Source organism: Microtus oregoni, unplaced genomic scaffold (assembly GCF_018167655.1).
Source record: "Microtus oregoni isolate MIOR12 unplaced genomic scaffold, Mior012 000073F_ref0000255, whole genome shotgun sequence".
NCBI lineage: Eukaryota > Metazoa > Chordata > Mammalia > Rodentia > Cricetidae > Microtus > Microtus oregoni.
This window is the reverse complement of record NW_024543986.1, coordinates 1,148,181-1,174,137: the sequence shown is the minus strand read 5'-3', so window position 1 is coordinate 1,174,137 and position 25,957 is coordinate 1,148,181. Positions and strand designations below refer to the sequence as shown.

The window sequence follows — 25,957 nt, the reverse complement described above, 5'->3', positions numbered from 1 at the left end:
TGTGTATCATCACGAGGCTGTGGCCTACCATACATGGCACCAACTGACTCTACCTACTTTTTCTATATATCTCTGTTTGGATTTCCCACCTGGCTTTACTCTACTAAACCATTGGCTGAAACAGCTTCTTCAATAACCAATGGTAATAAAACATATTATAGCATACACAGGGGAATCCCACATTATCTCCTCTTTCTGTCTAAATAAATAGGAAGGTTTTAACTTTAACATAGTAAAATTACATATAACAAAACAGGTATCAAACAAGAGTTACAGTTATAATATTTATATCCACTTTATCTTTTATTATAATTAAAGAAAACAGTAGTTATAGCTATCTCTTTTCAACTCTATCAAAACCTCCAGAAGGATATATTACCTAGGTAAACAGGAAGTGCATTGTAAGCAGCTTCCAAAACTCTAGAATTGACAGAGACATCTTGCTGCCTGGACAGTCACCCAAAGTTCTTCTGTAATGTTGGGACATCCTTCTTCAGCCTGTAGGTCCATAATATCTGGCAGATTTTTCCATGAATCAGGAAATTTGAAGATCTGTTTTGTTTTGTAATGGCACCATACACGTTCATAAGATGCTTTCTTCTGTGTCCTACAAAATGTCTAGCAGCTTTTTCATGAAGCAGAAACCCTAAAGGACTGTCTCACCTTTAGGCAAGTAATTTTTCTGTGGATCCTACATGTCCAGTTTATACAGCATGCCATCAAGCAGTCCAAGAAATAGCAATTTCTTGCCCAAATGACTAACAAACTCTTTAAGGAGCCTCTTTGATGATGCTCATCTTCCTCTTGAAGTAGTTTGTTGCTGCCAGGAGCAGATGAGTCAATCTCGTTGTCATGAAAAGTCCTAAGTTTTTAAAACATTTTAAATGCCATATTCTGTTAGTCTTTAAAAGGTTTGAAGAGTACCTAACTGAAATACATCTCTGTACATCTAGAAAACCTAACATGACCACATGCTTGACTATTATAGATGACTGTCTATTAACCTGTATTTCTTTTTTTTTGTTTTTTTTTCTACGTGTGCCGTAATTTATACGAAGATATGACCAGTGTCAATCTTGGAACTGATTTCTGTATTTCTTAATTATACATTACATTTTTAAATGAGCCACACAAGCACAGTACCTTAATCAGAGTAAAATATACATATAACAAAATTGGCCTCAAATATGTATTAATAAATCAAGATACATACCAATAAAAAGTATTTATCTCTATAGCATATCCCCTATAAATATAAACAAATTTTCATAAACAATCATTTAGGGAATTTGGGCATTGTTCTCTAGACTACTTCCTGCTGATTGGGGGTGCTGTTAATAAGGTCTTTCATGGGATATTCTGTGTGCTAGGTCCATCTCAGCCAGCAGTCCTGAAGCTGTCATGGATGTTGCACCATCTGGGCCATTGCTTCAGGGGGTCTTATTTGATCAAACAATATTAGCCACTAAGGAATCCATAGCTTTCTATCCTCTGAGGAAACAAAAGCAAAACTTCTTTTTCAAAGCAACATATCCTTAGACCCAAATATTGAAGTCAAAATACCTTTAAAACATATATGTTGGTTTAGCTTAGTAGCCTGTACAATGAAATGTCTCTCTGTACTTAGCTTATATACAGTCAAAAAATTCAAGGAAAACATAATAATTTACATAATCCAGACTCTCTGTGTATTTTCCATCTTTACCTGCCTTATTTTTCTTTTTTTTAACTCTATTACTTTTTAATATTTATTTTTATTATCTTTACTCCTTTAATCTACGGCTTTCTCTGTCTCTTTAAATACTTTGTTTTATTTTTTAAAACTATTTATTTCTTTTTATAACTGTCTATACTCTTTTTCTTCTCTGTCCCAAACCTATGTACATTTTTAAAACACATTGTGACCCATTCAGAGTTTTTTTTTTTCATCTGAATCTGTCTTTATTGTGTATCTGTAATCACTTTCTGACCAGGAGCACCTTTTATTTTTAAATGCTAAGTGGGCATGACTAGGACTAAGGCTGCTTTGCCTTTTGACTCTGCCCAGTCCAACATGGCAGAGGTATATTTGCCACCAGCTCTACAAGCCATACTTTCTACACCGGTTCCAGCAGATCCACTTCACTATCAATCAACCTTTAGCATGCTGCTCACAAAGCCCATTCAAATCCTCCATAGCAGTGTCTCCCAACAGAGGCAGAGCCTTTCATGCCAGCATGAACCAGGAAGCCCTCCCATAAAGAAGGCATGCAGTCTTAGTTGCCAATGCTAAGTCAGGAACACCTCTCTTAAAGGAAACTCAGAACCCCTGCTTGCCACCAGCGAACAGAATTTACCTGGAAAAAAAATGCAGCTATCAAGAAGCTGCACTAAACTCATTCTTTTGTGTCTAGAACTTCTACCCAAACTCTCTCAGGTTTTATGTGGATGTAGTTGCCATACATTAGGCACCATTGTTTGTTTCCCACTCACCCAGACCTGAATGATAACGCAGAAACTATATTAATTACAACATTGTTTGGCCAATATCTTAGGCATATTTCTAGCTAACTTTTACATCTTAAATTAACCCAATTTTATTAATCTGTCTATTACCATGAGTGGCCTACAGGTAAAAGTTCCAGGGTATCTGTCTCCTTGGGCATCTACATGGCATCTTCCTGATTATGCCTTTCTTCTCTCTATGTCTCTATTCAGATTTCCTGCCTAGCTGTACTCTACTAAGCCATTAGCTGAAACAACTTCTTTAATAACCAATGATAATAAAACATATTCATAGCATACAGAGGGGAAGCCCACGTAAAATTATGGAGCCAAGAAAATTGCACTTGTAAAATAGAAAGTTTACAAAAATACTGACCATCACTGAGGACTTACTATTATCCTTAAGTTTCAAAGCAGGTTAGGTCCTCTAAAAAGAGGCAAATCCAGAGACAGGGTTAATGTAGAAGAGATTTATTTAAACAATGAAAACAAATTAACAAACAAACAAAATCAACAATAAAATGCTGAAGGAATTAGAGGAAGCCCAGAGAACCATCAGATTGCAGTGGGTTCTCTCTTTTTTCTTTCTCTCTCTCCCTCCCACGTCCTCCCACTCACCCCTCCTCTGATCTTCTCTCCCCTTGTCCCTTTCTCCATAGTCTCACTATATAGCCCAGGCAGGGACTAAAACTCATTATCACCTGAGTGTTGGAATTATACATATCTAATACCACATCTGGCTATAGTAGTTACTAACTCCTATGAAGGACAGAGGAAAGGGAGAAAGTGATAGATCTTAGATCTTAGTGTACTTATAAGGAATTTCTGATAGACATATCCAAAGCTGCCAGTTGTCTATGCAGGAATGGACCAGTCTCAATGTTCCTACTTTGAACTTTCATTTGTTGGTAGCAGCCTGTAGCATCCTGTAGCAGCTAGGGCCTTTCTATGGTAATGTTCCCCACAGTAAGAGGTGATCTGAGAGTAAATTTTTATGACTTCTCCCACATACACATCTTAAAATTCCTATTTTACCAGTACCAACTCTAGCAGTTTAGAGAGCTTAAAAAAGACTTTAAGAGTATGCAGTAGGCAACTGGCAAAGCCAGTATAGAATGCAACTCAATTTGGCTCCAAAGCCTGTATGTTTTCACCACTTCTCCTGTCTGGTCTCATCTGGTCTCAGTTATAGTCATAAGTCCACATCAGAAGGTGCTAGAATCTCCTGTTCAGCTCTGCCTTTTGATTTCCAAGAAGTCAAAGAAAATAAACAAGCATCAGGTAGCTATGCCCAGAAGAGAACAGAAAAATGATGAGAATTCTGGAAAGTAAGCAGCATAAAAAGACTACTAAAAGAAGCAAAGATATTTTACTACGGTGTGAAAGAGGAAACACAAAGGGAACCCGCATACTTGCTTTCTAACACTTAATCTAAATCTTGTCTCTAGATGTGGGGTATCTTGCCCTTAATCTGAATGCCAGGTTAAGTGTGAAGCAGTTCTGTGGAAATAAAGAAAGAAGGTGTTTCACTCATGCCTTAGAGAAGAGGAACTTGCTGATGTCCCACTGTTCCAGCTTGCTGTAGAACATACACAAAAGGTCCTTGCTAAATGTTTTTGGAATTTGGAAGAATGAGGAAAGAAAAGTTTTGAATACCATATTACTTTTTTTCTTTAATGCAATCAACCTGTCATTTAGAAGTCTACAAAGTAATGGGTTCATTTTTATTCATGCATATATTTTGATAGTATTCATTTCTCTTATCTTTTCTTATATCTGCTTTCTTTAATTTCATATCCTTTCCTCCTAAATTAAACTTTGAGTGTGGTTTATTTGGTTTCACATGATGATGTCAATTTCCTACAAATGACATGATTTCATTCTTTATGGCTAAATAAAATTCCAGTGTGTATATGAGACGTATTTTCTTCATCCATCCATCCATTGATTAATACCTGGGGCTGATTCCCTAACTTGGCCACTGAGACATACCTGAGTGCAAAGCTATCTTTGTAGTATCTTGGAGCCTTGTACTCAGGTTTGTTATATAGCTAGATGATGTGCAAGTTCTATTTTTAATCTCTTCAGGAATTATCTTATGATTTCTATAGTAGTTATACTAATTTACATTATCTCCAGTGGTGTTTAAGAGTTACACAAGAAAAAAAATGCTGTTTCTTTGCCCACTTCCCTATTCTTTCCTCCCACAGTGTGCAACATGGCTTTACAGATAATTTGTACAGTCTGTGTTGGAAGAGAAAATAACTAAAGGCAAGTTGTGGTTTTTGTAAGAATGAAGCAACTCATGAACTTTTTTTTTCATGTTTCTTTAGGGAATGCTGGTGGAATGTTCTTGAAAAGAAGCCGTGTGAAAAAGCCTGGCCAAGAAGTCTTTAAAAGTGAATTTTCCGAATACATCAAGGCTGAGGAGCTCTATATTGGAACCACAGTGAATGTGAATGGCTACCTGTTTCATCTGCTTAATGCTGATGAGTACACCTTAAAGTACATGGAGAATAACACAGACAAGGTGAATACACTGTGTATTTCTTGACTCCCTACCTTCTTCAGTGTGTGTTTCTCTCCCTCTAGGACATTTTCTTCTGCATCTTGCCACTGGTGTACATTGCACATTCACACATGTGGGCATGAATAATGGATCTGTGTGACTTGGCCACAGGTCCCATCACAGAGGCCCGGCCCTTGTCTCTGCTATTTACAGCTTAGCTCTTCACTGCCCAGCATCACAGATTCCAGACCCTGGCAGGAGGCAGACCCAATACTGAATCAAGTTTCCTGGGTTTTTGCTGATGCCAACAATGTTGTTAGAAGGCAATGCAATAACTATAGGAAAGGAAGAAACTCTGATGGCACACACTGTACCATCCAAATTAATTGACACAGGGTAGCAAAGGAAGTTATGGGTAGAACAGACAGAAATTCCAAAGGAAGCTGTAGTTGCTGAAGTTGCTGGTCTGCTTAACAGTGACACCTGAGGCTGAAATTAGAATCGAAGAAGAAATTTGCTTCAGTGAACTCATAGAAATATCTTCTTCTTGTTGTATTTTAGTTCTTGAATTAATTTTATTTTTTTTTTGAGACATACCTAGCCAGATACCTAGGTTGGCTTTGTCCTTACTGTTCACATGCTGCTCTCTTCCCTGCATGTTGAGATTTTAGGTATGTACCACCACACCCAGAAACAATTTCTTAATTGTTTATATTGTTTAATTGAAAATACTGCAGTGGCATATGGTTGCTGTTACTAAAAGTGCTGTGCTGACAATATTGTTCTGTAAAAATCCATGGATATAACTCTTAGTCTTTAAATGTAGACTTGTTCAGCATATAAGCTAGTTGTACTTAGAATTCATTGCTTGTAATTTTGAAAAAAATCAGTCTGAACAATTTTATTTTAAGATTGATTAAATAATTATGCACTATTTATACCCACACAGTGCATACTTTATCTCATTTATAAAGAAAATGACCAGGGATGAGTGGCTAGGTTTCAAGACAGAGTTAGACCCACACTAGGAATATTAGAGGAAAGACCTCTGTGGGATGAAAGGAGAGGCTCAAGAAGATGCAGGGAATGGGAGCTACCTTCAGAGTGTTGTGCAGGTCAGGTCTCATCCTTGTGAAATGAGAAGGCAAAGAAGGAAGGGTGGGTAGGAAGAACGTAGGTGGCTCAGAGGTTAAGAACATTGGCTGCTCTTGCAGAGGATCTGGGTTCAATTCCCAGTACCCACAAGCATCTGTAATGAGATCTGGTGCTCTCTACTGGCATGCAGGCATACATGCAGGCAGAAAACTATATGCATAATAAATAAATAAATCTTTAAAAAACTAGCTAGTACAGTTTAGAGAAAGTCTTAACCAGGATGATGGGGACCCTAGAACAGTGTGCTTATCAGGTAAATTCAGAGTTATGCAGAAGTGACGGTTGAAAGCTGGTAGTTCACAGTGCTCTTCTAGGTACCTCTATTGAGTATAGCATCTTCCACAGTCACTACACCACCTCTCTGTTTATAGTTTTAGAAATGCAGGTTATTCTAAAACTATAGACCTAAACTCATGTGAGAAACATGGTGATTAAGCAGTTAGATTTCCAGAGACCACTAAGCCTGGGCACAAATATGGTCCCCACACTAATAGGTGACAGGGTTTTGTAGATGGAAGTTTCTGTCCACTTGGTCCTGCAGTCGTTCAGTCCCAAATAAACACACAGAGTCTTATATTAATTATAAACTATTTGGCCTATAGCTCAGACTTAACAACTAACAAACTCATATTTTAAGTTAACCTATAATTCTAATCTATGTTTAGCCATGTGGTTTCATACCTTTTCTCAGGAAGGCATTCTCATCTTGCTCCCTCTGCATCTGGCTGGTAAATGTGTCTCTGCCTTTCCTCTTCCTAGAATTTTCCTAGTCTGGTCACCATGCCTATACTTCCTGCTTGGCTATTGGCCAATCATCATCTTATTAAACCAATATGAGTGACAAATGGTTAGAGTGTATAAGAGTATAACCCCAAAACAGACTTTAGTTATGTATGATCTCTAAGCTTCAGTCTCCTTGTCTTTGAAATAAGAGTAACAACAGTGCTTGTTTGATAAAGTTGCTACAGAGGTTAAATGTGATAATTTGTGTGAGGGGCTTAGCCATATAGGACCCATGGCAAGCTTAGTCATTGTTGCTGTTATAAACCAAAATTCTGGTTTTGAACAGAACCTCTACCTTAACATAAAACATATACTTCTTAACTTAGAATTGCTTGACATAGGAGTTTTGACTTCACTGTCATGCAAAAGTGATATGCTTTCTAATAGAAACTTTAAAATTCTGGGTTTTGCTCCCCTTCCAGCCCCCGGCTAGTACATACTATATAATCCAGTCTTCTTACATGCCATTGGGCATCAGCAGTGAGCTGCAGACCTTGAAAACACTGTGATCATGAAGTGAAATGCTCTCCAGTGTGCTGTATTGCTAAGCTTGAGATGATCTGTAAGTTAGTTGTAATTGGTACATTTTCAGCTTACAGTGGGTGTATTAACACACAAATTACTGTAAATTGAGGATTATCTGTGTATATTAAACCATTCATGTGCCTTTTGCTTTATTCGATAGGAATTGAACTCAGGCCTTGAACATGCTAAATGAGGACTATTCCATTCAGTTATACATCCAGCCAAAACACAATATATAGTTTTAAGATATAAGGGTTTTTTTTTGTCTTTCAGTATGAGAAAGCATTATAAGACATTACCTAGTATCAGCATCTCAAGTGAAAATTGCATTTCTTTAAAAATGCTCTTAATAAAGGTATTGTAAGAAGATAAAGATTAATACACTCCTTATTACCAGCCTCAGTAGTCTTTTCAAATGAGCTATCAAATAGATGCTATCATGGAAACACATGAAAGGAAATGCAAAAAAGGAGGGGGCTCAGTAGGTGCCAAAGCACCTGAATCATTTGATGGTGGAATAGAGGCAGCTTTATACTAAAATAGCATCAGAACTTTTTTTTCCTAAAATTTCATCTTCTCACTTTTGATCTCTTGGCTGTAATTATTTACAAACTTATGCTTTCTGTAATTGAATAAGAAGTATTCTTTCTAAGTAAAAAAAGCTAACCACAAAGTAGGAGACAGAAACAGTGGAATGCCTAGACAACAAATGTATTTAGGTTACAGTGCTTTTGCAGAACTTTGACACCCAGCTTTGTTATGGTCAGTACTTTGCCTGGTGGCCAGCCATTCTAATGATCTAGAGAAAGTAGGTGTGCATTTAGCCAGCTCTAAATCTCTTTTTCTTTCCATCAGGGTCGGCTAAAATATCAAGGTTATGTGTGAGAGTTAGAGGAAGGCTAAGATTGTTTAGTAAACTTTGTTACCTGCTATCCCTTAAGTTCAATCTTTCATTCAGAAGATAACAAGGCTAGTTATTTCTTGTGCAGATTTGTTTCTAGGTAAAGACATGTATAGTTTACATTGGGTTTACCATGTAGTCTTGTTGGTCTCCATTACCCTCCTAAGGTACAGGGAATAAGAAACTTCAGAATGTTCAGCTGTGAATGGAACATACATATCAGAAGCCTTCCTCAGGCTCAGGCATCATTGTGGAAGGAGGATGAAAGATTGCAAGACCCAGTCAGAGACCGTGGATAAGTGGGAACCAGTGTCTTCTGGGAACAACAGAGCAACTTCACTGTGAGCTCACAGTGGTTGTCATATGTTGAATTAGGAGCAGCGGGGCTGCGTCCCCGGCACCCCCGCCGCCTGCACGGTTAGCTTTAGCTTATGCCCCGAAATAATTACACAGAAACTGTATTCTTTTAAACACCGCTTGGCCCCTTAGTTTCAGCCTCTTAACCCATTTCTATTAATCTATGTAGCACCACGAGGTGTGCTTACCAGGGAGATTCTAGCCTACGTCTGTCTGGAGTGGAAGAATCATGGCGACTCCTGACTCAGCTTCTTCCTCCCAGCCTTCTGTTCTGTTTACTCCTCCCACCTATGTTTTAACCTATGAGGACCAAGCAGTTTCTTTATTGCTTAACCAATGAAATCAACAGATTGATATATGACACTCCCACATCAGTCATAGCATTCATAAGACCTGTGCAAGCCCAAGGCAGACCAAATTCCAGCATGGAAAATGGAGTTGTGCATGAAATTCTACCACCAGCTCTGGAACTATTGATAACTGTTAGCTGCTAAGAGGAGAGCCAGTCAGGAGAACGGGAAGAGGGGAGGGAGGGGAAACTGTGGTTGATATGTAAAATTAATAAAAAATTTAAAATAAAAAGTATAGTCTCTGGTAAGTCAGCCACACTTGAGTGTAAGGTCACAGATAAAAAAATAGATAGCACAAAATGGTTTTGATTAGTTAGAAACAAGAAAAAGAACACAGTTGGGTAAGTAGGGAAGACAGGAGGACTTGAGAAGAGTCAGGGAAGAGGTAAAATGTGATCAAACCACAGTGTATGAAATCCTCAAAGAAATAATATTGAGAATGATGGTTATGGTTGCGGTGATGGTGATGATGATGATATAATGACCTCCTGGTATCATGCGTATGTCTTGTTTTTACTCCTTCAAGTTTCCATACAGCAACTTTGAACTTGCCATACAAAAGCTGAAAGAAGAAAAATCTAAGTCAAGAGAGATCAAGCAGATATTTTCGGCTGCTGACCATAACCACACAAAGGTGTTGCCTTTTAATACATTCAGGTAAGCTGTATTCTTACTAGCATGGATCTTTTTTTCCCAAAGAATGGAAAGAACCCTTTCATTCCTAGTGTTTCCCAATCAGTTGGCTACATGGGTTTTTATTAAAGATTGGTATTTATTTGTCTTTGTATTACTTTGTATTTAAGGTTTGACTGTGATGTCTTAGTAAGTTTTATGTAATTATATACAAGACATTTAGAGGGAGGAATGGAGACAAAAGCCAGTTGCTGATGATCAGAGAAAAGGCCACATTTTATTTGAATGTCTATCTTCAATTGCATCTGAATTCCAAAAGACAAAAGACAGGCATCAGAGACTTTGTCTCAATTCCCCTCAATTTTCCTGTCATGCTATATATAAGAGTAGTGAGAAGTATCATATGAAATCATGAACAATATTTTCTCAAAGGTAAAGTTGAATTCTGAAAATTCCCAGTAGCTGACCTAGGCAAATTCCCAAAGAACAGAAACACAGGGAAATTCAAGTTCAGGGTCTAGTACAATTGTGAGGACTCTTTGCTAGAAAACAAAGTGAATGGAGTGTTTAGGAGAATATAAATTAAATCATGGATGGAGGACAAAGAGGACTTTCTCTTTAGCTCGAGAATTCTAGCTTTTGAAAAGAATAAGTAGTTAAAAGCTATATATTGGGCTTAATACAGTCAAGATGTAGCCTGGGAAATGAAGATAGGAACTCAGGTAAGAATGGCAATGTGGACTTTCCAAATTTGTGTTTACAGTTGCTTGTTGGAATCACTACATGGTAGTCTGGAGCCTATAATGAGGCCTTATGTTTTCTAGGAGTTTATTTGTTGTTATAACAAAGTTCTTTTGTATCTTCCAAGTGTTCTTTTGAGAGGAGCTTGCAGAAGGCATATTTTTATTGTTTAGAATTGCCAAATTTCTGGGATCAATAAGAATTTACAGTTCTTTATTATTCTGTATTATCATATACATACAAGGAATAAAAATGGAGACAAAGCAAACAGCGAAGACAATTACTCAGACCATGAACTAATGGGAAACACTGGAGGAGAAAACAAGAAATTTCCTTCATAAACGAGGGAGTGCTTTTGTTTTTACTATTTTGTGTCCTTTTACAAAAACATTGGTCCTCCTAGTACTCTCAAAAGACTATTGGAAATATTTTAGCAAGTTCACAGGGCCTTTTGGGAAGTACTTTGGCCAGGAAGGATTTCCAAGGAAGAGAAATTGGTCTGCAAATAGAGGCCTCATCCTAATTGTAGATATAATAAAGGAACACCAACTACATAATTAGAATAACAGCTACCAGGTACTGTGGGCTTACAAAAAACAACCACCAACAACAAAAAACCACCAGCCTCTACATCCTAGACATTCCATAGCATGAACTCCAGCCTCAGGTTATCAGAGGCCTGAAAAACTTTTCAGTGGCTTGCTTTGACTGCAGCCAACAGAACTTGAGCAATTGGACTGTTTATTTTATTTTATTAGTTAGAACTGGGAGGGCTATCCAGTGAAGACTGAATATGCCTGTGTTTATTTTCCATATGCTTATACATCCCAATCCAAAAATTGAGGAAGAAGGAAAAAGAGTGTTTTAACATGACACAAAGTACAAACAGAACAGTCACCTGCTTCAATACTTGCGACATCAAGCCACTATTTCCTGAGTTAAGCATTCTGATGTTTTAGACAGGACATGCAGTGACTACACCTTAGGCCAAGTTTCCTGTCGGCAGCCACTCCCTGGGTCAAATCTCCTGTCTTATCCTTGTAGGAGCAAGAATAGGTTTGTATCCTCTTATGTTTGATGACCAAGGTGGAACAGATCCACTTCCATGGGCAATCTTAATACCCAAACACCAAGTAACCACACACTAGGTCAAGGGATGTTGTTTGTAGCCACTCCTTAAGTCAGACTTCTGTCAATGACTTTGAAAGAGCAGGAGTAGGCTTAAGCTCTCTGACCTTCAGTCAACATGGAGCAGACCCACTTCTATGGGCCCCACAAGAGGGTTTCCTTTTTGTTTGTCCAAGAAGGGTTAGTGATTGGTTCTAGGCCTGAAGTATAAGTCAGATTTCCTCATAACCGACCTGGAGTTTTAGCTAGAGTGCATAGTGTGGTTAGTGGCCATCGTGCCAGCTTCATAAATACACAATGCAGAAAGGGTGAAATATGGTAAAAAAAAAAAACAAAACACTACCAAATCCACTCATTAGCCAGGTAGTGGTTGCACACGCCCTTAATCCTAGCACTTGTGAGGCAGAAGGAGGTGGATCTCTATGAGTTCAAGGCCAGCCTGGTCTACAGAGTGAGTGGCACAGCAACACAAAGAAATTCTATCTCAAAAAACCAAAACAAATCCGTTCATTAAAAATATTGTCTATAAAGCAGGCTGGCAATACCTATTATTTTTATATTCCATGCTATCACTTCTTTTTCTGTTGGCCCCACTGGTTACCTTTTAATTTTTCAAACATATCAAGTTCTTCCCTGCTTCCAAGTATAGACACAGAGTTCTCTCTGCCTGGAAGGACCTTACCACTTTCCTTTCCAGGGAAAATTCTAGGACTTTTTATTACCAGAGTATTTGTTTCTGTCCGACAACCCTAAGTAAATACCCACGGTTATTCTTAGCCCTTTGCTTATATTTCTTCACAGCATATAACACAGTTTGTAATTATTTTACTTAGAGAATTGTTTACTTGGAGGAGTGATGATGTGTGTGTGTACTTGGGTGTTTTTTTATTTTAATAGAAAATGTAAGAACCTTGATAATCTTGTACACTACAGTATCCCTGGGCTTCCAGTGCTAAGCTCCATTTAGACACAGTCACTGAATGACATGAGCCACTAGGATTATTTCTGTATGGTCTAGTTTGGAGGTGGCTGCATGATCCTTATATTAGTCAGTTTTCCATACCTGATGCTGAGTAATATATGAAGAAAGGAAATTTAGTTAGCTCCTTAAAAGAGCTCATGAGAAATCCATGAAAACCATATCTTCTCTTCCTCAGGCAGTGCCTTCAATGACCTAACCACCTCCTATTAGGCATCATCTTTTAAAGATTCTTACTACCTCTCACATTATTGCACTTGGAAAGGAATCAAACTTCCAACATGGAGAATATTGCATCTAAACCAAAACAGTTTCCAAATTAGAGCATAGACTTGGAGTCAACATGATCTGGTCCAAGTTACATCTTTAGGTTCCACACTGAGTTCCTGGGCATAGACATCTTCCATCAGTACTTGGTTTGCAAGTGTAGGTCCCTACCCATCTTCATCAGTATGCTCTTTTGCTTTCCATATCCTAGTCTGGGTAATGACAAAGGAACTCCATAGCCAGTCATTTCATATCAAACATTTTAATGTTTTACTCCATGCTTTTACTAGCTAGTATTTTTATGTGTGTATGTATTTGTATACATTCTGGATTATTTCTCTTTTAGCTAACCTCATAGAGAGTAGGAACCTTTGGTTTCTTGCCTTCTACTTTAGCCATGGCATTTGTCATAGTGTTGAGCAAATAGTAAGGAATTTATAAATGTTAAGTGGCCACCTTTTCTCTAGTCATGACTTCTTTGCTTTTGACATAGAGATGTTCCAGTTGACATCTAGGTATTAATTAATTCCTCAAACTTATTGGTCTCTTGAACTGTACAGACCTTGAAATAGGAGTGTCTTTGAACCTTCTCCTATTGGATGTTCCTTAGGCATCTGCAGAGAACCTTTTTTTTTAAGATAAATTTATTTATCTGCTTATTTCTTTCTGTGTGTGTGTGTTTGTGTGTGTGTGTGTGTGTGTGTGTGTGTGTGTGAGAGAGAGAGAGAGAGAGAGAGAGAGAGAGAGAGAGAGAGAGAGAGAGAGAGGAGATTATGTATACTATACTATGTAGCATACAGGAGCCCGTGGAAGCCAGGAAAGGGCATAGGGTCTCCTATAACTGTACTTACAGGCAGTTGTAAGCTGACTTGTTGGTGCTGGGAACTGAACCCAGGTCTTCTATAAGAGCAATAAGTACTCTTGACCACTCAGGCATCTCTGCAACCCTGTGACTTTATTTTTCTCCATTACATTGCACCTGAGGACTATATTCTAGTAAAGGCCACATTATGTGTTGTAGGGACAGGCGAGGGATCTTCCTGGTGTCTTTTCTCCATCTAATCCCTGTGTTTCCCCCTCATCTTTGGAATTGCATTTCTTACCCTCTAGAATGGTTCCTTACTTTCTATCTAAAATCCCATCATTGTCCTGATGTTTGGAGAACTGAGAAAGTCATCTTCCATTTAAGAGTTCCATTCTGCAAAGTTTTCCCAAGTGACCCTCTTCAGATGTGATTAGGCCATTCCTCTCTTTAAAGCTTGCTTAACTCCCTGTTATCTCTGGGACAAATCTTAGCCACTCAGTGTATCATGTGAGTTTGGTCACAGTCTGTTCCTTGCCTACCACTTTATTTTCAGCTCGTTAGTATAAAATTTTTTAGAAGCCACCATTTATTGAGTACTTAATGTGGGCTAATAGATGTACTGAACTGTTTTCAATTTCCTTTGTACTGGGAGATCCCTGCTGTTCCTTATTTCATTTGCTTCTTCCATGGGCCTGCCAAGTACAATAGATGTTTACTGAATAATTTAATGAATGATTCCATTTCTCTATCAATGTTAAGTCTAAAGCTTCCTGAAGATAGATAAATAATTGACATCATGGAAGGGCCATATGTCTCTGGCTAAATGATGGCAGGGAAACTTAGGCCTATCCCTCACCAGAAAAGCAACCTCCTTGCATCTCCTCTTACATCCATACTTTGGTTCTAAGGTTCTTTATATACTCTGACATCCTGGAACTCTTACATTGTAGGTTTACAATGAACTTGTTAAATGTTTCCTTTTCTGGTTCATGCATGGAAACAATAAAAGATAATAGAAACTTCTAGGCATCATTTATATGACTCCAGTACTCTGAAATAGAGGCCTACCTACTCTACTATGTACCTGAGACCTTAGGGCCCATACCTGTTGTATTGCCCAACGGACAGGTCAGGAAGTCATAGGTAATAGTTCTATTTAAAAAAATAGGTTTAGTTTATTTTACATGTATGAGTATTTTGCCTGCATGTAAGTTTATGCACTATATGTATGTTTGGTGGCCAAGGAAGTCAGAAAAGGTATTCAGTCACCTGGAACCGTAGTTACAAGTGTTTGTTAGCTGCCATGTAGATTCTGGGAATTGAACCTGGGTCCTTTGCAAGAGCTCTCAGCACTCTTAACTGCTGAACCATCTCTCGAGCCCCATGATTCTCAGTTTTTCTTTAAGTGGTGAACATTTCTCTTTTGCCCTATAGAAATCATCAGTTATGCCTCTACACTGGACCTGTTTCTCTGTGGCCCTTTATTCTCTGAGAGATTCACCTGTAACAGCTACTGATTGTTATCCAAGATAGTGCAGAGGGCCATTCTCAGAGGGAGGGCAGATATCAGCAGGATGCAGGGTCAGGTCTAGGCTTAACAGGCATAGAATTTCATGTATTTGGGAACACAGGCAGGGAGAACCTTTCCAGAGTGGCCTCAACACTCCCAAGCACAGGTGGCAGCAGCAGTAAGAGCTCTCTGCCAGGGAACGTGCAGCTCATCTCTCCTGGCTACCTCTCTGAGCACTGTGCTAACTAGCCATCAGAGATGACTCCTGATACTTTGTAGCTGTATAGACTTTTGATACTCTGCATGCTACTATTTTCTCACTACTTAGATGACAGCTGTCCAAGTGCAGAGTCCATGCCAGTTCCTCCTGTGTCTTCCCAAGATCCCTTTAGAACCGGGTATATGAGGCCTCAATAAATGCAGAAAATAATTCCACAGCTCTTCCTTAGACTCCCATTATTGACTGAAAGGCCAGTGGTTCTTTTGTGAACATTGTATAATCAAATGCTTTTAAGATTTAGAGCCTTGAGTAAATGTTCTCACTTATAAAACTGAATAATGCTCTCACTCATATCCTGAGGGAGGAGGTAGTGTGCTATAAATAGACTAGACTGCTGACTTTGGACTTGGCAGACCCATATCCAAAGTTAATCTCTTTCATTTACAAGCCTGGTGGCCTTGGGTACATTACTAAATATTTTTTCATCTATAAAATATGTATAGCAATACCCACTGCATAGAACTCTTGTGATTATTAATAGATTTGTTACTGTTTGTAAAGTTCTTATTGTAGCCCACCAACTATTTCATGGTGAATATTTAACACAGTGAAAACCTTCATTCTTATTTCATTCTCATAATTGCGACCTGTTGTTCTGGTAAAGGCAGTAATCTATAATGTTTTCAGTATTTCAGTAAACTGTCCTTTTACTCATGGTGGCCTCATTCAAAGCATTCTTTTTTTTTTGTTTTGTTTTGGTTTGGTTTTTTTTTTGGCAGGGTTTCTCTGTGAAATAGTTCTGGCTGTTCTGGAACTCGCGATGTAGACCAAGCTGGCACCAAACTGACAGAGATCTGCCTATCTCTGCCTCCCAAGTGCTAGGTTTAAAGGTGTGTGCCACCACCACCCAACTCATTCAAAACATTCTTAAGTGAGGTTGAAATGGAAATCTTAAAATTTTTTTAGTTCAAAAGGTAGAAAATACTGAACATAATCATTTGTGGATGTAAGGTGGTAATATTATTACGGTCTACTCTCTTAGTGTCTTTTACTTTAAGGAAATAGATTGTAAATGTAGTGTTTTAAATATGGCAGTGATTTAAACCTGGTTTTCTAATACAGTTATGTGTCACTTTATTAGCTTTTGCTCTATTTTTATTTAGATTAGTTTGATTGCATTAGTTTTAGGTTATTTCATGCTTTAGGGTACGTGTATGTGTGTTGTGTTTAAATGCTGTGTGTGTGGTACTTGAGTACATGTGCCTGTATATATGCCACTGTGTGTGCAAAGGCCAGAAGAGGACATTGGATGGTCTCCTCTAACACTTCTTATTTATTTATTTGTTTGTTTACTATTTATTTGTAGTCTTTTACTAAACCTGGAGCTAGGCTGGAAGACTGCAAGTCTCAAGAATCCTCTGGTTTCTATCCTCCAGAACTGGAGTTACAGGCATGGAAGCAACTGTGTCTGGCTATTTTCATAGGCATGGGAATTTGAACTCAGATCCTTATGCATGCATAGCAAGCTCTCATATCCCATGAGCTATCACTTTTTTTTTCTCCATTTGAGATATGGTCTTTCTGTGGAGCTCAGGGTAGCTTTGACTTTATGATCTTTCTGCCTCCTCCACCCTCCCATGCTCCAGTGCTGAATAGATTATGGGGATGCATTTTTTGAAAATAATATTTCAAACCTTCCTGAAAGCATAAAATGTAAGTGTGATGGGGTAGAAAGAATGCTGGCCTGAGAATTGGAAAGTTGAAGATTTGATTGAATTCTGTCATTGCCTGATGGCGCTGTTTGCATTGGGGAGGGCTTACTTTTATAAAGCAAACTCCTCTCTGGCCAGTTAAATAAAAGGAAAATTTATTTAAAAGATCCTGTGTCTTTGTGAGTTTGAGGCCAGCCTGGTCTACAAGAGCTAGTTCCAGGACAGGCTCCAAAGCTACAGAGAAACCCTGTCTTGAAAAACAAAAGCAAAACCAAACCAAGACAAAACAAACAAACAAAAAAGATCCTGGGTGGTTCATTATATCTTCAGAAAGGCTGGAGAAACAAGCGTGGAGCTAAATTTTAGTTACAGAGCCCTATACCAAGCTGTAGGACTTATCTGATGGGAAAATGACCTATTACTACTGATACCACCCATAAGACATTGCTACACTTTGCGTTCTTGCCAAGAAGTAGATTTTACCATGCTACTTTTTACTACCTTGACTTCTTTGTTAATCCTAAGAATCAGACCCCTCTAACACAAAGTGGTGCTTGCACTGAGCTGGCTTTTCATATGAGCCAAATTCTTTCTTTCTTTCTTCCTTCCTTCCTTCCTTCCTTTCTTTCTTTCTTTCTTTCTTTAAGATTTCTGCCTCCTCCCCGCCACCGCCTCATATTTCCCTCCCCCTCCCCCGGTCAAGTCCCCCTTCTCGTCAGCCCAAAGAGCAATCAGGGTTCCCTGCCCTGTGGGAAGTCCAAGGACCATCCACCTCCATCCAGGTCTAGTAAGGTAAGCATACAAACTGCCTAGGCTCCCCCAAAGCCAGTACGTGCAGTAGGATCAAAAACCCATTGCCATTGTTCTTGAGTTCTCAGTAGTCCTCATTGTCCGCTATGTTCAGAGAGTCCGGTTTTATCCCATGCTTTTTCAGACCTGGGCCAGCTGGCCTTGGTGAGTTCCCAATAGAACATCCCCATTGTCTCAGTGTGTGGGTGCACCCCTCGCGGTCCTGAGTTCCTTGCTCGTGTGTAGCCAGCAAGCGAGCTTCAACAGCCTGTGCTTGCAAGCCGCCTGCGTAAAAGAGTCAGAGTTTGTCCTGGCAGGACAGCCCAGAAAGCCGGCATTTTTAAACGGCGCAGCTTTTTTCCTGCTATGGCTGAAAACCGAAAAGCATGTGTTCAGCTTTTCGTCAACACCGTTTAAGTGTTTCGTGGCAGGACCTCTTAATGAGCTGCAGGCTTTGCAGCTAAAGCTGAGTCAGGAAGCCTCTCTTAGATGAGGCGCTTGCTTGCCTCTAGCAAGCAGAGTAGAACCGAGAAATTGCTGCTACCAAGAAACCAGGCACAATGTTTTCATTTTGTTCTAGAATTACTTCCCAAGCCGTCTTAGGCTTTATGTGGAAGCAGTTGTCCACGTGGGCGCCATATGTAGTATTAGGGGCGGCGGGGCTGCGTCCCCAGCACCCCGGCCGCCTGCTCGGCTAGCTTATGCCCCAAAATAATTACACAGACACTGTATTCTTTTAAGCACTGCTTGGCCCTTTAGCTCTAGCACTTACAGGCTAATTCTCACATCCCGATCAACCCATCTCTAATAATCTGTGAGAACCGGTCTTACCGGGAAGATTCTAGCCTAGTCCATCCTGGGTCGGAGCTTCATGCCAGGAGCGGGGCATGGCGTCTCTCTCAGGCGTCTGCTCCCTAGAGGAGAGCTGTGAAGTCTCTGAGCTCACTTCCTCTTCCTCCCAGCATTCTGATGTTCTAAGCTATGAGCCTAAGCAGTTTGTTTATTACTTAACCAATGAAATCAACAGATTGATATATGACACTCCCACATCACTTCCCCTTTTTCTGTTTAAACAAAAAAAGGCTTTAACTTTAACATAGCAAAATTACATATAACAAAACAGTTATCAAGTTATATTGTAACAAAATTACAATAATCTTTATCATAACTAATGATAACTATAACTAACTATTCTTAACTCCATCAAAGACTCCAGAAAGATACAATATTACCTAAGCAAACAAGAAAAAAGCAACTTTTAAAACTCTAGAAATGACAGAGACATCTCGCTGCCTGGACAGTCACCCAAAGTTCCTCTGTACCGTTGGGGCATCCATCTTCAGCCTACAGGCCCATGGTATCCAGAGACATTTCCATGAAGCAGAACGTTTCAAAGTCAGTTCAGTCACTATCTGTTGTGTCCTGCAGAATGTCTCGCAGACTCTTTCATGAATCAGGAACCCCGAAAGATCATCTCACCTTTAGGCAAGTTCAGTAGTCCTCTCTCTGTGGGTTCTCTGTGTGCAGTTTATGCAATAGTCCAGGCAAGAACAGTTTCTTGCCCAAATGGCTATCAAACTCCATAAAGGATCCTCTTCGATGCCCATCTTCCTCTTGAAGTAGATTGGTGCTGCCAGGAGCAGACATGTTTCATTGTCATGAAAAGTCCTAAGTTATTAAAATATTTTAAATGCCATATTCTGCAGCCTTTGAGAGATATGAAGAATGCCTATCTGAAATATATCTCTATATATCTAGAAAATCTAAGTGACATGACTACAAACTTTTTTTTTTTTTTTTTGGTTTTTCGAGACAGGGTTTCTCTGTGGTTTTGGAGCCTGTCCTGGAACTAGCTCTTGTAGACCAGGCTGGTCATGACTACAAACTTGACTATTATTCATGATTATCCATCAACAACCTATATTTCCTAATTATACATTTCATTTTAAAAATGAACTACACAATCACAATACCTTAATCAAGATCAGAAATACATATACATATAACAAAATTGACCTTAAATCTCTATCAATAAAGCAAAATCTATACTAATACAAATTATTCATATCTATATCATATCCCCCTTTAAATGTTAAAGAACGTTTATAAACCATATTTGGGAACATGTGCGCAGTTTTTTCTCTCCAAACTGCTTCCTGCTGAATGGGGGCGGCGTTAATTAGGTCTTTCATGGTATAACCTGTGTGCTAGTTTCATTTCAGTTGGCAGTTGAGCAAAGCAATTTTCTGAAGGTGTTCACAACAACCCTTCAGGAGGGCGTGGTCCATCATACCAAATCGTAATAGAAGAAATGAACAGGGTCTCATCCTCTGTGAAAACAAAATAAGAAACTTCTTTCCAAAGCATCATGTCCTTAGATCCAAATTTCAAAGTCAAGACATTTTCAAAATATCTATGTTGGATTAGTTCAGCAGCATTTATAAACAAATATCTTTTAGCAGCTGTTGCTCCTTCCTCAGCATTCAAACAATTCAAACAGAGCATAATAGCATACAGTATCAAAATTATCTGTGTATTTTCCATCTTTGTGCGCTTTATTTTAACCTCTATTTTGTTTATTTTTACTTTTATTTTTTATTCTCTGTGTATCTTTGTTCTGAACTAGCTCTTGTAGACCAGGCTGGTCTCGAACTCACAGAGATCCATCTGCCTTTGCCTCCCGAGTGCTGGGATTAAAGGCGTGCACTACCACCCCCTGGCCAGCTTCAAACTCACAGAGATCCGCCTGCCTCTGCTTCCCAAGTGCTGGGATTAAAGGCGTGCACTACCACCGCCTGGCAGGCCTCAAACTCACAGAGATCTGCCTGCCTTTGCCTCCCAAGTGCTGGTATCAAAGGCGTGCGCCACCACTGCCCGGCCAAGTCACTTTGTATCAGACCAAATCTGCCGCTGTGGCAGCTTTTGTTGCAAAACCGCAGGTACTTGAGCTTCTGCTAATTCAGGCAGTGGGGTTCCACTGCAAACTTAGCCAAGGCAGGCAGAATGGGCCTGTGTGGCCAAGTATGTCTCGGACTCGGCACTGGGGCCGGAGTCACGAACTAAAAAACAGCACCCAGGAGGGTGCTGTGTTAGCTAGCGGGCTACCCGCTTGAGTTGGGGGCAAAATAGCCCACGTTGGACACCAAATTGTAACAGCGTAAACGAATGCAGACAGATTGTAAAAATGAGCCTGCAGCTCATTAAGAGGTCCTGCCACGAAACACTTAAACGGTGTTGACGAAAAGCTGAACACATGCTTTTCGGTTTTCAGCCATAGCAGGAAAAAAGCTGCGCCGTTTAAAAATGCCGGCTTTAACACAGCATGTGTTGTGGCGAAATGGGTACACTCATCCATTGCTGGTGGGAATGCAAACTTGTGCAACCACTCTGGAAAGCAGTGTGGTGGTTTCTCAGGAAATTCGGGATCAACCTACCCCTGGACCCAGCAATACCACTCTTGGGAATATACCCAAGAGATGCCCTATCATACAACAAAAGTATATGCTCATCTATGTTCATAGCAGCATTGTTTGTAATAGCCAGAACCTGGAAACAACCTCGATGCCCTTCAGTGGCAGAATGGATGAAGAAAGTATGGAATATATACATATTAGAGTACTACTCCGCAGTAAAAAACAAGGACTTCTTGAATTTTGCATACAAATGGACGGAAATAGAAAACACTATCCTGAGTGAGCCAAATATTTTGTAAGCTTCTTGATTGGTAGAATATGGGTCACCTGCACACTTCTAATTGCTCGGAAGGCTGGAAAACTGAGCTCTGACTTGAACATTGCCTATGACAGGGAATATGTTGTGGGAATTTCCCTAAATGTAGAAAGGTTACTTAAAAGGCTACCCATTGTCCAAAGTTTTAGTTGAATGAGTAAATTCTCGAGATCTGTTGTATAGCATGGTGACTATAATGAATCATAATCTATTATGTCCTTGAAAACTGCTGAGAAGATTTTAAATAGTCTCACCACATGCAAACACACACACACATATGCATGTATGCACACATGTACACAGTTAACTGTGAAGTAGTGCATGATTAATTAGCTTAATTTAAATCATTTCACAGTGCATATTATATAACTGTAATTTTTATTTTCAGTTATACTTTAGCAGCTGGATAAATTAAAAACTACAGAGATGATGTCTTACTCATTGCCACACACACTACAAGGACTGAAAAATCCAAGCCAACATGAGCTAAACAGGCATCACAAATGTATTAGGGGGTAAACTAGCCTACACAAAACAACGGAACACCTTGTTTCCGTTGCTTGAGAACTCTATTTGGATATACTGACTAAATAGGACACAAAGCCTTCCACTATGTTTCACTACTTTTTTGGTGTTTGAGAACCTAAGCTTTAATTATCTAAAATGATAGTATCAAATGAGATATATGCTCCAATATTAAAGCTAGCAATTATTTTGGTTGGTTTTATTTTTGTGTTTTTATTTGCTGGCTATTTTTAATACTTTAAAATTAGAAGAACATAAAAATAGACACCAGAATCTACTTATCTGAGACCCATTGGGAAATAGGCATTATACAGTAATCAGGTACCACCAGTTCTCCTTAGACTTGGTTGTTTTTTAGTTCATGATATCATGCATGACCACAATATATTTTGATTATGTTCACCCATTTGCACACTTACTCTTTTGAGCCAAGGTCTTACTATGTATCCCTGGTTTGAAGCCAGGGTGCCCTTTAACTTAAAGAATCCTGTGCTTCTGCCTCCAAGTGCTAGGATTAGCAGTGTGTACCACGACATAGAGCAAAGACTAATTTTTAAATTATAAAGCAAATATTATTAAATACTTGAGAATCTCTCAGTAATCAATATAAAAATGTAATGCTTAAGAATATCCAGGCAAGTTTCTAAATAGAAATATTTACACAAAAGAGTAACTTTATACCAGAAATAATAAGCTAGGGAATGGTTGCAGGAAGATGCAAAATAGATTATGAAATCCTTAAAAATGCATTGGACAAAAAGACTAAAATATATGTTTTTACACTGTATGCCATCTCTAAAATAATATAAAAATTTTATCCTGTTCAGAGTAAACTGTAAGTTTTAAACAGTTCTAATCAGAATTACAAAATAGATCTTTGTTGTTGCTGTTGTTAAGGTTGATTTCATTTCTCAGGATTAAGGAGAAGAAATTGGCTCATTGATTAGGAAGAATAATATGCTGAGAACAGCCAAAAATATTGATAAGAATATTAGAGTATAAATCCTGGGGATTTGCATAATTTACAGGTATTTTAAAACATAGCTTTATAGTAGAGGAATAGCCAGTGAAGTAGAGTACCAAGACTATAAAAGACTCACATTTTAGGAGAGGAAGCATATTTCACGTAAGTAGGAAAGGGCTTAATAGTAGTGATTTTGGTGACAACTCAATAGAAAACATCATTACTTTTATTTTGTAGTAGGGGACAACTTTTAAAAACCAAAATAAAAAATATTAACTGTAATATATATATATATATGTATATGTATACGTGTATATATATATATATGTATATATATGTATATTAGAACATACCATAAGCAATTTTAAAAGACTGGGGAAAGACTGAGAAAACATATTTATAATTTGTATAAGAACCAAGAGATTGACATCAGAGGCTCATTTTAAAAAAATCTCTTTAAAACTAATACCAAAACAGGTCAAACACAAGAAGAGGCAATTCACAGAAGAAATACAAATAGTCTTTAAACCCATGTAAAGATGTCAATACTGATGCATAATGAAGCAATAATGAGATATCCCATCAATGTTAGCATCATTTTAATTTTAATTTTTTTAAGACAAGGTCTTCCATGTAGCCTAGACTGGCTTTGACTCTGACTCCAGTTATCCTCTTGCCTCAACATTTCAAGTGGCTGGACCTCAGGTGTATACCTCTATATCCAGATTATTCCCACCATTTAAAATAATTTATTTTGATAATTCCAGATAGCTGGGGAGCAAATATTCTAACATTTGAGGTATAAATTAGCTCACAATTCTCGAGAGTAACTGACAGAATTGGTCTCTTATTTCAGCCCTTATTACCTACTACTTAGACTTTAGAATTTTTTTCATTTGGGAACTTTTAACAAATGGATTGATACAGTATTGAGTATATAGAGGTGCTTGTGTTCATGAAGATATACCAGAACTTAATAGCAGCAAACTATAATAACAAATGGAAAATCAGAACTCTAATTGTAGACTAATTAGGTGCAGTATTTCTTAGTCATTAAAAAGACTGAAGTAGGCCGGATACGTACACCTGAAGAAATTATTAGTATGCCAGGGATGGTTGAGTAGAAAACAGCTGCATAATGTTAGGGAATTAGAATAACAGGAGATGATTTCTTATTTACAGTTTCCAGAGATTACTAATGGTAGATGCTGACAGAATACTATGAGCGAAAGTTTGGGTTTTTCAGAATCACAGAGCAAGATACAAATTTTTCTGGCCAATATCCTCCTCTGATTATTGAGTAGAATCAGATACTCTTAATGTGCTACTTATATTACAGTTCTTATATTACAGGACAGAGGGGCTTTTTACCTTTTAATTATCAGTTCTTTACTCTTAACAGCCAGTCTCCATATCAGAATCATCATTGCTTTGTGCTTTCCTGAAATTATATTTTTTAATATGGATCAAAACTCAAACAGAATGAGTTCTAGGTCACAAAAGGGAACTTATTTTTGTACCTTTCTTTTATGTCTTTTAAGTTAATTCAACAAAAAAATACACAAATGTTGACAAGACAGGTTATTTTATATTGAGCATGATTGCACAATTCTAGAGATTTAAAATTAAATTTTGAGATAGGTTACTTTTTCCCCCTCCATTTTCAAATTCTTATCAGATTAACCTCCATTTTTTTTTACCTAACATTTTCCCATATATCTTTTTCTTTTCTTTTGGTTCATTTGTTTGTTTGCTTGTTTTTGTTTGTTGTTTGTTTGTTTTATAGTCAGGGTTTCTCTGTGTAGCCCTTGCTGTCCTGGAACTTGCTCTGTGAACAGGCTGGCCTCAAACTCAGAGACTGTCCTGCCTCTGCCTTCCGATTACTGAGATTAAAGAGAAGTGTCATGACATCTGGTTTTAACCATATATCTTAATTCATTTTTAATTTTTGCTTCTATTATTTTATTTTAAAAGAATGGGGTATTTAGTAGGACAGTGGTGACATATGCCTTTAACCCCAGCACTCCAGAGGTAAAGGCCGGAGGGTGTCTGTGTGTTCGTATTGAAAAATGAAATAAAAAAATAGGGGATTTCGTATTTATACATGTATATAATGTATTCTGATTAAACCCACCCCCCTTATTTCTAGTTCCTAACTTATCATCCGTTCCCCACTTTTTTCTCCAAACTGTGCTTTCTCTCCCTCTTTATACCCTGTGTCTGCTCTGCCCCTCTCATACCCACTGAGTCCAATTAACATTGCCTGTATATTCATAGTGTAGGACTATCTACTGTGCTGTGGGTAGCCTTTCAGGGTGTACATTCCTGAAGAAAACTCACTCTCTCTCACCCAAGCAACCATCAGTTAGTTGCCAATAGCTCTTCATAAAGGAGTAAGACTTCAGGAACTCTTCTCTGGTCCATATTGGGAGTTTGGCAGTTTGATCTTGTGCATGTAGCCCCAGCCATGAGGAGTTCATGTATGCTGTCGTGTCTTATAAATACTATTTTGCTATAGATGTCTACTCCTTCTGAGTCTTACATTTCTGTCCCCTTGCCTGCAATGATCTGTAAGACTTAAGGGAAGGAGATGTAATATAGATGTCCAATTTAGACCCCAGTAATCCATAACCTTTTATTTTCTGTATGTTGAACAACTCTGCGTCTTTGCATTAATCCCCATTTAACTGCAAAAAGATGCTTCTCGGATAATGGATGAGAGGTTCCCATAGGAGTATAAAGGTAAGAATTTAGGAGGCAGGTTATCACTATTTCCATTTATCTTAATTCATTTAAATTTTGGTGTAATTCAAAGAAAGTCAGATATTGGTTACTTTTCATTAAATATTTCTGTATGCTTATCATTACATCATTTTCATTTGATACAAAAT

The 25,957-nt window shown here is 38.4% G+C and overlaps 1 protein-coding gene across 1 annotated transcript in view; it reads left to right on the top strand.

Annotated features, from left to right (window-relative positions):
- LOC121441149 (EF-hand domain-containing family member C2-like) overlaps window positions 1-25,957 on the top strand; it is a 157,910-nt gene that overhangs the window by 82,594 nt on the left and 49,359 nt on the right. The window contains exons 10-11 of the mRNA XM_041642281.1: window positions 4,818-5,014; window positions 9,591-9,721. Of these exons, the coding sequence (XP_041498215.1) occupies window positions 4,818-5,014; window positions 9,591-9,721 (328 nt within the window). The remainder of the gene's footprint in view (window positions 1-4,817; window positions 5,015-9,590; window positions 9,722-25,957) is intronic.